Source organism: Natrix helvetica, assembly GCF_964273705.1.
Source record: "Natrix helvetica genome assembly, chromosome: Z".
Classification (NCBI taxonomy): Eukaryota; Metazoa; Chordata; class Lepidosauria; order Squamata; family Natricidae; genus Natrix; species Natrix helvetica.
This window is the reverse complement of record NC_138554.1, coordinates 38,537,083-38,552,032: the sequence shown is the minus strand read 5'-3', so window position 1 is coordinate 38,552,032 and position 14,950 is coordinate 38,537,083. Positions and strand designations below refer to the sequence as shown.

The window sequence follows — 14,950 nt, the reverse complement described above, 5'->3', positions numbered from 1 at the left end:
TTAATGACTGAATGATTTACTTAACTGCAGTTAACTGCACAACAGTGGCAAAAAAAAGTCAGAAGATCGGGTGCGGCTTAACAGTTGCCGTGTTTAACAATGCAAATTCTGGCCTCAGTTGTGGTCATAAGTTGGGGACTACCTACATACTATATATCTATATATTTTGATGGCTATTTAACTCCCATCTCAAACAATTATGAAATAAACAACTCTTTAAAAAATACAGCTTCAAATTACAACCCAAAAAGCATCAGGACTAGATAAAATTCCAGAACGACCTAATCCTTAGTAAACAATGCAGGTCTAATGGACCACTCTAAAAGGAAGTGATGTTTATAAAAGTTGCCATGTAATATTTTAAAATTAACTTAAACCATTATAAATATGATTAGTAATTCAGCCACAGGAAACATGTATTACTAAACTCCAAGCCATTCTTTGCCCTTCTTACCATGATCGCTGCCAAGATTGGGACCTGGTAGATCCATTTCATGTTTCCGGCACTGAGGTCCCAGCATCTGACAGAGAGAGACTTGCATTCAGCCATAAAAGTTTATTTAATTGGAATCAGAGGTGGGTTTCTCCCAGTTCAGCCCAGATCGGGCAAACCAGTAATAGCAGTGACAGGAGGCTCCACCCACCCACCCGAACTTCTGCGCATGTGCAGAAGTGTTGCACAGGTGCATGAGTGTGCCTGAATTGGTAGTAAAAAAATTGGCAATCCACCACTGATCAGGATATGACCTACTCTTTCTCCCAACTCTTCCACAATCACAGAAAATGATTTTTAATATCCACAGTTCTTTCTTCTCTTTTTTTCTGGTCAGGTAGTCTTTTTGAAATATCCACTGAGTTTACTTTCTCAAAAAGCATTCGTCAGGGATTTAAAAGAAATGATCCCGGGAGCTGGTGCATTGTTTTACAGTATTAATGCCAATTATATAAATACCATCTATCTACACATATCTAAAGGTAAAGGTTCCCCTCGCACATACTGTATGTGGTAGTTGTTCCTGACTCTAGGAGGTGCTGCTCATCTCCGTTTCAAAGCCGAAGAGCCAGCGCTGTCTGAAGACGCCTCCGTGGTCATGTGGTCAGCATGACTAAACGCCGAAGGCGCATGGAACTCTGTTACCTTCCCACCAAAGGTGGTTCCTATTTTTCTACTTGCATTGTTACAAGCTTTCGAAATGCTAGTTGGCAGAAACTGGGACAAGTAATGGGAGCTCACTCCATTACATGGCGCTAGGGGTTCGAACCACTGAACTGCCGACTTTCTGATCGACAAGCTCAGCATCTTAGCCACTGAGCCACCACGTCTATATATGTGTAAAAAAAATGGGAGTGGCATAAAACCTGATGGGTTCTAAGGAAAATGCCCCGGACGCACACCTTGAGTACCATTTGTAATTTGGAGATTTAATCTCTACTCCTAGACCCCTACTCCCTTCCCTTCCACTGTGATGAGGGTAGTTTGCTTCCAATAATTAAGGGGAGGAGGATATAAGCAAAGTAGAAGCTACATACTGTGTATCTGCCAGAGATGCTCTTACACCGGCCCAGATGGATACAAAGACAGCAGGTGACCCTCAAAGGAAGAAGAAAAAGAAAAGCAAGCAGAAAGAGATCTGGGTTTCCAGTGATATCTTAACAAGACACCAGGGGAAATACAGAATAACACTGTACCTATCCCTTCCTCCTGAAGAGTGAAAGAAATAGTACAAAATTGGGAACTCGAGGCACCTTAAGGGGAGGCTACAATACCTAGTGCAGTGGAAAGGATATCCCTCAGCTGATGCTGTGTGGGTGGAAGCTCACAATGTTAGCGCAGTAAGAGACACCAGAGGAAGTTCTGGTGGCCCAAGAACACAACTGAAGTAAGGGGTCTGAAGGGGGGGGGGTCAGAAAAGAAGACCATGACCTTGTGATCAAAGCCTTGTAACACATGTAAAAGGAGCCGTGCTTGTAACTGAGCAATTGGGGATGTCCTTTTGACTTTTGGGATTTCCCCTGCTGCTTCTGCTGTTGAAATTACTTTAAAAGCCTTTTCACATTGAGGGTGGGGAATAAACCCACATCCTTCAGTGTCGCTACATTAAGCCGCTAATCCAATTTGCAGAATCACAGATAAGCTAAGGATAACACCTGTGAACTGGACTGTTCTTACCCCATCCAATGAGGGTGAGGGCCCACAAGTAGCTTTTGTTGGACAGGAAAGCCATGAAGATTAAACTGTGGAGGTAGAGGCCTTCCACCAAGATCCAATAGTGGTTGGTAGCCAGGAAATACAGGAAGACGGTCACTGCTACTTTGCAACCTGCCTGGAGGAATGGAGAAACATACCACATATGCCTTTTTGCTAACCTGGCACAGCTAACAATTTGTAGCTGCTTTTGGGTTCTGATATTTCAGTTTCTTGCAATCCTGTCTGTTCCTATAGATACAGTGAATGTTATTCAATTCTAAAAGTGTTTACTGGATCAAACGCAGCTCTACTTCCTCTAACATTTTGTCTTCAGTATCAAGCAGCTACCAAGAAGATCATGCTAAGTGTCTAATGCCTTTTTTTGGTTTACTCTAAGCATGTGATAGCAAAAGCAATAGCCCTTACACTTATGTACTGCTTCACAGTGCTGTACAACATCTCCAAACAGCTTACAGAGCCAGAATATTGCCCCCAACAATCTGCGTCCTTATTTTATCGACATTGGAAGGATGGAAGGCTGAATCAACCTTGAGCTGGTAAAGATCGAACCCTTGGCAGTCAGCAGAATTAGCCTGCAATGCAGCATTCTAGTCACTGCGCCACCACAACTGCTGATACTACTGTACTGAATGCAGAATTTCTATTAAGGTGTTCTGGCAAATACAGGTAGTCCTCGACTTACAACAGGTCACTTAGTGAACATTCAAAGTTACAACACCACTGAAAAAAGTGGTTTATGACTATTTTCACACTTATGACCATTTCAGTATCCCCATGGTATTGTGATCAAAATTTGGATGCTTGGCAACTGACATGTATTTATGATGGTTGCAGTGTCTGGGATCATGCAATCACATTTTGCAACTTTCTAACAAGCAAAATCAATGGCAAAACCAGGTTCACTTAGCAACTGTGTTATTAACTTAACAACTGCAGTTATTCGTTTAATAACTATATTAAGAAAGGTCGTAAAATGGGTCAAAATTCACTTAACAAAAGTCTCACTTAGCCACAGAAATTTTGGACTCAGTTGCGGTCACAAGTTGAGGACTACCTAGACAATGAGTTGTCATTAATTGTGCTACTTTGAATTTACTGCCCATTGGGAATAACTACTCGTAGACTCGTTGTGCAACCTGGGGACATTGCTTGACAGATTGTATTGTTGTTTTTTCTGCCTTTATGAATAAAGGAACCTATAAGGACTGGTCCTTTTAAACCATACTATTGGGAATGTAATTTAACAATTAATTACCAGGAACCATTCATTGAAAGCAACCTCACTCTCAGGGCTTGAGGGTGCAGCTCAACATGCTTCTTTGACCACCTAACTACTGTGGTTTATTCAACAAACAGGATCCAAACAAATTTGCCTGAAGCAATATCAAGTCACGGGGGGGGGGGGGGGGGGGGGGGGGGGGGGGGGGAAAAGTCACCAAGAATTATTTTGTCATAGAATTTACCAACTGGGTTCTGGGTCCCAAAGTGAGGGTTAGCTCTTCAGCATCCCAATCATGGTCTTGTCCTTTCAACAATCCTTCTGGTCGGAAGGTAGAATATAAAATTATATCTTTCACAAAGATGCTCCCAGCCCGGCAGATGAAAGAGGCAAAAAGGTGGAGATGGATATAGTTCCGATTGCAGTGAAGGCGCCTTTAATATACAACACACAGTACACAATGTACCCATTAGTTATATTTTTAATCTAGCCTTTCTTCCAAGGAAACATATGTGATGCAGCATCTCTCTTTCTTTACCTTGTATATTTAGTGTTTCTCAAACATGGCAATTTAGAGATGTATGGACTTCAATTCCCAGAATTCCCCAGCCAGTCATGCTGGTGGAGAATTCTGGGAGGTGAAGTCTACAAATCTTTGAGATCTCAAGTCTGAAAAACACTCATTTAAGTTTAACTGAGAGAAACCTAAGATTTCTCCACTTCAGTGCCCAGAGTGGGCTTGCATCTGAGTTTTTGTTCTAATCCGTTGATTAAATTGGTTTACAACAGTGGAAAAGTCAATGTTATAGCCACACAACAGCGATATAAATATATAACAGGCCTCTCTGCTTACTTGAAGAAGCAAAGGATACACATAGCAATCACAAGGGAGGCCAGGGAGATAGAATAGCCAACAGTATAGATGATGTGCAGACGGTCAAACATCTCCTAGAAAAAGAAAAGAGAAATATACCTGAATAATGAAGCATCTTTAAGATCACTATGCTAACTTGGTATATAGCAATAGCACTTAGACTTATATACCGCTTCATAGTGCTTTTGCAGCCCTCTCTAAGGGGTAGTCTAGTTACCAAGAAGAGTCCTTAAGAATTTTCACCAAAATAATAATTGGGTCTTGTGCTTAACTTTTCAAATTAACCAAACTGGCAAGGTGCTGTAAACAAATGGGCATTAAACAAAACAGTATTTTTTCACTTCTACAAAAAATATATAAAGGAAGCCACAATGCAAAGGGGATCCCTAGTAAAAGTCATTTTCACAAGTTATTAGATTTCAATTATCAGAAATAATGAGGGAAACTTGCCTGTTTAGCAGATGTTTACCATGAAACTTAAAACAATTAAAGCCTTTATCAGAAGTGCCTTTTGACTGATTAGCTCTTTCTAGAGAAGAAAGATCTATAGAAAATATCAGATAATCATGTGAATTCTGTTAATAGAATTTGATTGGATTTATTGTTGAAATGTTAAGATTCAGTTTATACCCAGATTTCTGTCTGGATTTATTTATTCATTTGAAAATAAAAGAACTTGGCTTTTTAAAGAAATGTGGCTTTTTAATTTCTATTTTGCTTGGATCTAAAGAACTGGTTTCTGCATCACTGAGGATAAAGGAGCTGTCAACTCGCTGTTTGGAAAATGATACTCCCAAATATCCAACCAGGCAAAATTATGCAGGATAAGAATTCTTGGAGTTCAGTTGATCATTGATTTATTATTACCTGTTTAATACATAGATTTTGCTGGTGCTAATTTAAATGCTTCTTATTGGGAAGAGTCAGGTTGGCAAGGAATTTGGAAGGCACCATGCAAGGAAGCCCATGGGCATGTTGTCATGTTAGAACAAAGGTGGGGGGGAATGATGGCCTCTTCATGACTTGTGGACTTCAACTCCCAGAATTAGATCCTGTGTTATAGGATTCTGTTTAATATTAGCATGCATGTACGAGGGAACCTTTACCTTTACCTATAAAAAATGTTGTATAAAATAAGACTGGGAGAACTTTTAGCTCCTCCCACCATTCTTTATTTTTGCCTGAAACGTTGTGTAAGGGACACACACACACATGTACACACATCTCTGAGACACAGTGTGATCGTAGTGTAACAAAAATATATAATCCTTTTTTAAGCGACTTGTGGCCTGCCTAATTGAGTGAGATAAGATTTATACTGGATAATAAATGGATGCAATTGTAATCCGTTCTAATCTTGATTGCAGGAAAAAACCATTTCCTAAATGTGTGGTAGTAAACCCTACCTGATCCTGTTGTTAGTTCCTTTAACCCCCAGACCTTTTATCTTAAGCTGTCTACCGTGAACCTTACACATTTCTTAAGAGGTCCCTAAGGGGGCGCAGCAGAGTGCCTACCGTCCCTGTCCTACTGTCCCCATTTATATGTACTCTTTTTATGTGTTCATGGCTATGTTTTGCTTATTAATATCCATTTGTTTGTGCCATTTTTTTCATGTGTTTTCATACTTGTTTCCTTGTACTTGTTGATAATAATAAATAGAATGAAAATAAGTTCCAAATCTCTAATATAGTAGTGATATGCCTGGCAACACCAATCTTGATGTCCAAACTCCAAACTCCAGGCCTGACTTGATATAAAATAATATTGATTTTTCATTTGAAAAATTAAAATGGAATATACGTAATCTTTATTTCCAAGATTGATTTTAGGACCAAATTAGGACCCGGAGACCTTTAAAAAAAATGATAAGAAATTGCAATGCAATGTTTCAACTTGTACCCATCAGCCCAGAAAACTGACAGAAGAAATAAATTAAAATAAAAAAATAAAATTTATTTATAAAAAGTAAATCTTAATGCCAAAAAGGCATTTAAGAGTTGTTAACCTAATTTTGAAAAGCTTCTTCTCTGGTAACATTGCACTGCAAACTAGGGCATACAAAACCTTTGCCAGACCAATTCTCGAATATAGCTCATCTGCCTGGAGTCCACATTGTATATTGGACATTAATACAATTGAGCGGGTCCAGAGGTATTTCACAAGAAGAATACTCCACTCCTCTGCTCACAATAGAACCCTATTATGCCACCAGGCTCAAAATTTTGGGCTTGGACAATCTGGAACTATATCACCTATGGTTGGACCTAACTATAGTACACAAAATTGTCTGTTACAACGTCCTACGTGTCAATGACTACTTCAGCTTCAACCTCAATAATAATACAATACAATACAATACAATACAATACAATACAATACAATACAATACAATAGTAGTGTTGGAAGGGACCTTGAAGGTCTTCTAGTCCAACCCCCTGCCTAGGCAGGAAACACTATACCGTTTCAGACAGATGGCTATCCAACATCTTCTTAAAGACTTCCAGTGTTGGGGCATTCACAACTTCTGGAGACAAGCTGTTCCACTGATTAATTGTTCTAACTGTCAGGAAATTTCTCCTCAGTTCTAAGTTGCTTCTCTCCTTGATTAGTTTCCACCCATTGCTTCTTGTTCTATCCTCAGGTGCCTTGGAGAATAGTTTGACTCCCTCTTCTTTGTGGCAACCCCTGAGATATTGGAACACTGCTATCATGTCTCCCCTAGTCCTTCTTTCTCTTAAGCTAAACATACCCAGTTCCTGCAACCGTTCTTAATATGTTTTAGTCTCCAGTCCCCTAATCATCTTTGTTGCTCTTCTCTGCACTTTTTCTAGAGTCTCCACATCTTTCCTACATCGTGGCGACCAGAACTGAATGCAGTATTCCAAGTGTGGCCTTACCAAGGCATTATAAAGTGGTATTAACACTTCACGTGATCTTGATTCTATCCCTCTGTTTATGTAGCCTAGAACTGTGTTGGCTTTTTTGGCAGCTGCTTCACACTGCTGACTCATATTTAAATGGTTGTCCACTAGGACTCCAAGATCCCTTTCACAGTTACTACTACTGAGCAAGCCTATCTTAAGCCTATCTTCTGGAGTGTTGGCTATTCCTGCCAGCTTGGTGTCATCTGCAAATTTGATGAGTTCCCCATTTATTCCCTCATCCAAATCATTGATGAAGATGTTGAAGAGTATTGGGCCTAAAACAGAGCCTTGGGGTACTCCACTGCATACTTCCTTCCATGTAGATGCAATTCCATTGAGGACTACATGTTGAGTGCGGTTGATCAGCCAGTTACGAATCCATCTGGTGGTGATGCTATCTAACCCACATTCTTCTACTTTATCTAGTAGTAGTTTATGGTCTACCTTATCAAAAGCCTTACTGAAGTCCAAGTAAACTATATCGACGGCAGTCCTCTGGTCCACTAATTTTGTCACATTATCAAAGAATGCAATAAGATTAGTCTGGCATGATCTGTTTTTGACAAATCCACGTTGGCTTTTGGCTATTACTTTGTTTGCTTCTAGGTGTTCGCAAATTCGTTGCTTGATTATTTTTTCCAGAATCTTTCCTGGTATTGAGGTCAGGCTGATAGGTCTGTAGTTTCCAGGATCTATTTTTTCCCCTTTTTTGAAGATGGGAACCACATCAGCTCTTTTCCAGTCCTCTGGTAGTTCCCCGGTGTTCCAGGATCTCTGAAAGATATAATTCAGTGGTTCTGAGATCTCGTCTGCTAGTTTCTTCAGAACCCTGGGGTGTAATCCATCCAGTTCTGGTGATTTGGACTCGTCTAGGGTAGACGGGTGCTCATTTCCCATTTTCTTCCCTATTTCAATTTGTGTTCCTAATCTGATTTTTGTGGTGCTGCTTTTGATAGGTTGGACTGTTTTATCCCTTTGTGTAAAGACAGATGCAAACCATGAGTTAAATAGTTCTGCTTTCTCCCTGTTGCTTGTCACCTTTTTGTCACTTTCTCCCAGCAACGGACCAATTGTTTCCTTAATTTTTTTCTTTTTTTAACATGTTGGAAAAAGCTTTTTTTTGTTAATTTTTATTTTTGTGGCAAGCCTTTCTTCATTGTGAGCCTTAGCTTTCCTCACTTCATCTTTACAGGCTCGGCTATTTGCTGATATTCTGCCTTAGTTATGTCTCCCTCCTTCCACTTTTTATACTTACCTTTTTTGTCTTTCAGTTTGTCAGATAGTTCTTTATGCAACCATGCTGGTTTCTTTTGGGAGCTGTTATTTTTCTTCTTCATTGGTATTGTGCTAGACTGGGCTTTTGTAATCTCATTTTTCAAAATTTCCCAAGCTTCCTGAGTTGTTTTCCCCTTGAGGATTCTCATCCATGGAATTTTTCCCAAGCTCTCTCTAAGTTTATTGAAATTAGCTTTCTTAAAGTCCAAGACTCTAGTTTGACTTTGTTCTACTACTTGTGTTTGCATAATGTTGAATTCCAATATTGCATGGTCACTTGCCCCCAGGGTTCCTATGGCTTCAACACCTTCTATCATTTCCTCTCTGTTAGTGAGAATTAAGTCCAATATGGCTGATCCCCTTGTTCCCTTCTCTACTTTTTGGAAAACAAAGTTGTCTGCTAGGTTTGTTAGGAACCTGTTGGATCTTCCATTTGGTGCAGAGTTTGTTTCCCAGTTGATGTCAGGATAGTTAAAATCTCCCATTACTATTGTGGTGTGCTTCCTATATACCTTAGCTGACTAGCAAAAAGTTCATCTACTTCCTCTGCTTGGTGGGTGGCCTGTAGTATAGACCTATGGCAATGTCATTTCCCCCACAACCTTTAATATTGATTCAAATGCATTCAAGATAGATCTCATCATTGTTATGCTCTATTTCTGTAGAGACGTAGTTATTTCTTATATATAGTGCAACTCCACCTCCTCTTTTATTTGATCTATTTCTTTTAAATAATTTAAATCCTTCTAGCTGTATGTTCCATTTGTCACTTTCATCCCACCAAGTTTCTGTAATGTCAATAATATTGTATCTGCCCTCTTTTACTTGAATTTCTAATTCGCCCTGTTTATTCCTCATACTCTGTGCATTGGTGCATAGACATTTGAGTCCATTTTGATTGACCTTGTGCTTACTGTCTACATAACCTGGGTTATGCCTGACTGCCCCTATTTTCTTGCCACTTGTGTGGTTCATGCACATGGTATGGCAATCACTATTAAATGCTTGGTTTTGCTTGACAGCAGGAGTGATAATCTTACCCATACACACATCTATGTTACAAGCACTTATAAGCCTATGAATTTTAGTTTGCTGGGGACAGAAATGTTCTGTATTTATTAATTCTCTGTCCCCGCTCTTCAATTTAAATGTTTATCAAGAAAATCTGTATACATGGGCTACAATAGATACAAACTCAAGGTAAAATGCTACAAACTCGATTGCAGAAAATATGACTTCAGCAACAGAATGGTCAATGCCTGGAATGCTCTACCTGACTCTGTTGTTACATCCTCAAACCCCCATAGCTTCAACCTTAAAGTGTCTATCATGGACCTCACCCCATTCCTAAGAGGCCCATAAAGGGGGCATGCATAAGTGCACCAGCATGCCTACTGACCCTGTCCTACTGTCCCCATTTATTTGTACTCATTTCCTTTGTTCATGTCCATGTTTATACTTATAGCAATAGCACTTAGACTTATATACTGTTTTTACAGCCCTCTCTAAGTGGTTTTACAGAGTCAGCATATTGCCCCCAACAATCTGGGTCCTCATTTTACCCACCTCAGAAGGATGGAAGGCTGAGTCAACCTTGAACCGGTGAGATTTGAACTGCCAAACTGCATCTAGCAGTCAGCTGAAGTAGCCTGCAGTACTGTACTCTAAGCACTGCACCACCTCAGCTCTTAATTATCTTGTACATGTTTGACAAACCAAATAAATAAAATAAATAAAATAAATAAAATAAATAAAATAAATAAAATAAATAAAATAAATAAAATAAATAAAATAAATAAAATAAATAAAATAAATAAAATAAATAAAATAAATAAAATAAATAAAATAAATAAAATAAATAAAATAAATTAAATAAATTAAATAAATTAAATAAATTAAATAAATTAAATAAATAAATAATCCGAACACAAGAAGCTGCTTCATGAAAATCTTCATAATATAATCCCAAAATTCTTAAAGCATCCACCAGTGGGTAAAGGTTGGACATGCTACTTTAAAATCATCTTGCATGGTGTAATAGATCCCGCGACTATGACTGTCAAGGCTAATAAGCAAACCAGAGTTTATAACTTAATGTGTGTTGTGTGATCACTGGCAAGTTCCCTCCCTCCTTGAATAATTGCTTGGATTTATGTTGGCTGGCCAAAAGGATAAAGAAGTACTCCTGGTCTCCTAAAGTTCTCCAACATCTCCTGCTTTCATAGTTTCTCCCTCTGTTGCAAACAAAGAATTGCAAACTTTCACCTTTTCTTGGTCCTGCCGTTCTGGGGCAAAGAAGAGGACACATTCTGTGTAATTGGCCCAGGTCTTGTTCATATTAGGAACCAATTGCCAGTTTCCATCATCATCGCAACGTCTATAGGCATGACCTGAAATAAAGAATACGAGGAAAGAGATATGGGAAAAACAGGGTTGCCTGCAGAGGATAGTATAAACAATCAAGATTGTAACTATGTGGGTATGATCAAAACTCCTCTACCATCTATGTTGTCAACACACACACACACACACACACACACACACACACACAAGCAAAATTTGACTGCCCTGTCAGCACCACCATTCTGTCTTTTTCTACCATATTCTAAAATACAGTGCTGCAAAAGAATCTTTAAACCAGTCGAAGTAGGAGATTCAACTAAGGCTTCCCATAGTCCATTTTTATGAATATAAAAAGGTAAATGTTAATTGTTTGGGGTTTGATGGCTACATCAGTGTAGCTTACTTAGAAACAAAATGGAAATGTTTTGCCAGAGCTTTCTCTCAAAAGTTTTTTTTAAATCTCAAAAATCTAGTCTTCAGCTCTGGGATTTCTTAGTGATCTGTCATTCAACTCAGTGGTGAAATTCAATTTTTTTTACTATCAGTTCTGTGTCCGTGTCTTGGTGGGCGTGGCACGGGAAGGATACTGCAAAATCTCCATTCCCACCCAACCAATGGTGGGATTGAAATGTTTTTACTACCGGTTCTGTGAGTGTGGCTTTGTGAGTGTGGCAGGGGAAGGATACTGCAAAATCCCCATTCCCTCCCCACTCTACTAAACCTGCTTTCCAGCTCCGTTCTCCTGTTCAGGGCAACAAAAGAAGATCAGCTGGGAGGCAGTGGCGGTAGGGCTAGCCTATTTGCCGGTTCTCTGAACTACTCAAAATTTCCCACTACCAGTTCTCTAGAACCTGTCAGAACTGGCTGAATACTACCTCTGCACCCTACTCTGGGGCCAGCCAGAGGTGGTATTTGTTGGTTCTCCAAACTACCTGTCAGAACCTGCTGAATTTCACCCTTGATTCAACTCCTAAAAGTCCAATCATTGCTTAGTTTGTTGACATTAGCCAAAATGCAATTACTTAGCCGCATTATATGAAAGAATGACAAACCCGATAATGTTCCCAACACTGAGTCAAGGAATAGTGAGGAAAGCTGCCCAATTCCCAGCACAGAGGCACAGTTCAATTTCTTGTATGGAAAGGAAGAGCACCATTTTGCTCTTCCCTGTAAACAACACAACAACTTGTCTAAGTTACTTCGATATGCTTGACACTCTCTTTGCTCTGCAGCAACAAAGAAAGTGCAACATTTATTCAGCAAAAAAGAAAAACACACAAAGAATGTTGTCCTTGCTTCAATCAGAACCCTTATAGATATGTTTGACTCACAAACCTATGCTAGCTAGGAGTGGATGGGAGTTGAAGTCTGACATCATCATTTGGGGCTACATTGTTTGGGGATTGATGTAGAACAACCATAGGAGTGTATATGTCAAGATAGTACATGCAACTGAATGAATGAAGCTGATCCTTTTTTCCTGTGTCAGGAAAAGACAACGGTCCTCAACCTTTGTGGCTTGGTGGCCCGGCGGGGGAGGAGAGGTGAACCGGGCCACGCAAGAAGCGGCCTGGCATATATGCACATGGAAGCACAGGTCCACTTGCACAAGCTGAGCGGTGTACACATGTGCACGCCAGCCCAGTTTGCGCAGCTTAGTTGCAAATAGGCCATGGCCTGGTAGTGGGCCATAGCCCAGGGATTGGAGACCGCTGATATAAGAGACATACATTTATTCATCATTACATGGTGTTAATGCTTTGTTATATAGATTGAATTTCTTCCAGTGTCTGAAAGCAACCAGAATAATTTATTATCTTTATAGTCTGTCTTTATTCCAGAAGCTCATAATAGCATTACGTATTTATATTTATCTAAGTTCTCCCTGTAGTAACAACTGTATGAGTTGGGCTGACTCCAAACCAAACCAAACCAAACCAAACCAAGATGGACCTGAAGCTGGGTTTCCCCAGTCCTAGCTCAATGCCTTATCCATAGTATCATATTCTCTTTATATTAAAAAATATATAGATTGGCATCCTATGTAAATGATTGTTCCAAAAACATTCTCAGGGGATGCCGTTTTCTTTAAGACCATAACAGGAAAATATTCAAAATCTTATTTCCTGTCTTTTATAATTTCAGTTTCAGACCCATTTTTTAAAAATTTGGATGCTAAATTTAAACATGCAATTTAAATCTTCAAATAGCCAAAACATCTTATAGACTAGTGTTGGTGAACCTTCTTGGCACCAAGGGCTGAAACAGGAGGGCGTGGGAAGGCAGGGGAGCACCAGAAACTGGAAGAGCAGTTCTCCTGCTTGTGTGCACATGCTGGGAAGGTGAGCTTCCAGTTCCAGTGTGTGCATGCATGCCAGTCACCTGGTCTTCCAGTTTCTGGTGCGCATTCACGTGCAAAGACCAGCTGGCTGGTGCGCATGTGCACATCAGAAACCAGAAGCTCACCCTCATGGCATGCACATGTGCGCCAGGGAGCTGCTCTTCAGGCTTCTGGCACTCCTGCGCACATAAAAAGTTGGCTGGTGCTCCAGAACCCAGAAGAGCAACCTTGTGACAGCTGGTGTGCCCAGAAAGATGGCTCTGCATGCCACTTCCGGCACCCATGCCATAGGTTTGCCATTATAAATTTTTTTGAGGGAAACTATGATAACAAACTTACCATGATGGTTGAAATCATAGATGTAGTCTGGACAAAGAACCGCTACTTTTTTACCTGGGAGACTTGCTGGCCAGCAAATGATTCCATCCCATTCGGGTAAACAATGACCATCTAACAAGGAAAGAGATGTGGGAAAGAAAGAAACAATCATGAACAGAGGCCTAAAAAGAGACTTTGAAATGATGCAGACAATAGCCAATATGCCTCTTATTTGATACTGTGCTTAAACTGGATAGATGGCTTGCATTACAATTCTTGGAGAGTTTACAGGTAGTCCTTGACTTATGTCCACAAGTGGGACCAGAACCTCTGTTACTAAGTGATGTGATTGTTAGGTGAATCAAGCCTAATTTTATGACATTTTTGTGATGGTTGTTAAGCAAAGCAATGGTTCACTGTGACCCAGTTTTGCCAAAATCCAGAAGTAAATGTGGACTTATGATCTTGGAAGAGGAACGGCTATCAGAACTGGGTTTTAAATTTTCCCACAGAGATCCATCATAACTTCAAATAGTTGTAAATTAAGGATTACCAACAAGGTAGAATTGTCTTAATAGAATTTGGAGCACAACTGGCACCCATCCATAGTTTTCCCATAATGTCAGCAAATCATAGATTTCCATTAGAACACATAGCCAATGTTTTTATAACAATATAAAACCAAAACTGATACCTTGGATTTGCTCCTTCCGGCCATTTATCTGATTGTGACATGTTGATTTTGCTTCATTCAGCAAATAAATCTGTTCTTCTTTGGTTAGAACATCATCAGTGTCCACCTGCCAAACATATAATGAGAGAGAGGTAAGACACAGGAGGCTGCTCCATCCATTTGCATCTGGCTCCTTCTTTCCCAAAACTGGGCTCATGAAATATCAATCCACCAAACTAGTCCTAGGAAAAAGAAATACAACTTTATTTGAGTTTTATTTCCAAAACAAAATAGGGTGATCAAGTCTACTTTGCAAGACCTTCTGAGGATATTGTGCCACATCAGCTATTAAATTGACACTAAATATAATACAATAATTGTTATAGGACATACAAAGAGAGACAGAGAGAGACAGAGACAGAGAGAGACAGAGACAGAGAGAGACAGAGACACAGAGAGACAGAGACACAGAGAGAGGCAGAGACACAGAGAGAGACACACACACAGAGAGAGAGAGAGAGAGACAGAGAGAGAGACAGAGAGAGAGACAGAGACAGAGACAGAGACAAAGAGAAAGAGAGAGGCATAAGTTAGTCAGACAAAAAAGCACAAACAAAATTCAATAATCAGTCTTCATTCATTCATTCACTCGTTCATCACTACAGTTTGGATATCTAGTCCAAAGTAAAAGTGAAATAGGATAGAGAAAATGGGTTGGCACTCAAGGAGTCTGAACATTGCAGACTGAAGATAATATTTCTAAGGAAAGTG

The 14,950-nt window shown here is 39.7% G+C and overlaps 1 protein-coding gene across 1 annotated transcript in view; it reads right to left on the bottom strand.

Moving 5' to 3' along the window:
• The window catches only part of LOC309381577 (parathyroid hormone/parathyroid hormone-related peptide receptor-like), a gene marked incomplete at both ends in the record, with an annotated part of 38,298 nt that overhangs the window by 3,603 nt on the left and 19,745 nt on the right, over positions 1-14,950 (bottom strand). Inside the window, 8 exons of the mRNA XM_081932736.1 lie at positions 455-521; positions 1,531-1,591; positions 2,171-2,324; positions 3,673-3,862; positions 4,282-4,376; positions 10,770-10,894; positions 13,528-13,638; positions 14,201-14,306. Of these exons, the coding sequence (XP_081788862.1) occupies positions 455-521; positions 1,531-1,591; positions 2,171-2,324; positions 3,673-3,862; positions 4,282-4,376; positions 10,770-10,894; positions 13,528-13,638; positions 14,201-14,306 (909 nt within the window). The remainder of the gene's footprint in view (positions 1-454; positions 522-1,530; positions 1,592-2,170; positions 2,325-3,672; positions 3,863-4,281; positions 4,377-10,769; positions 10,895-13,527; positions 13,639-14,200; positions 14,307-14,950) is intronic.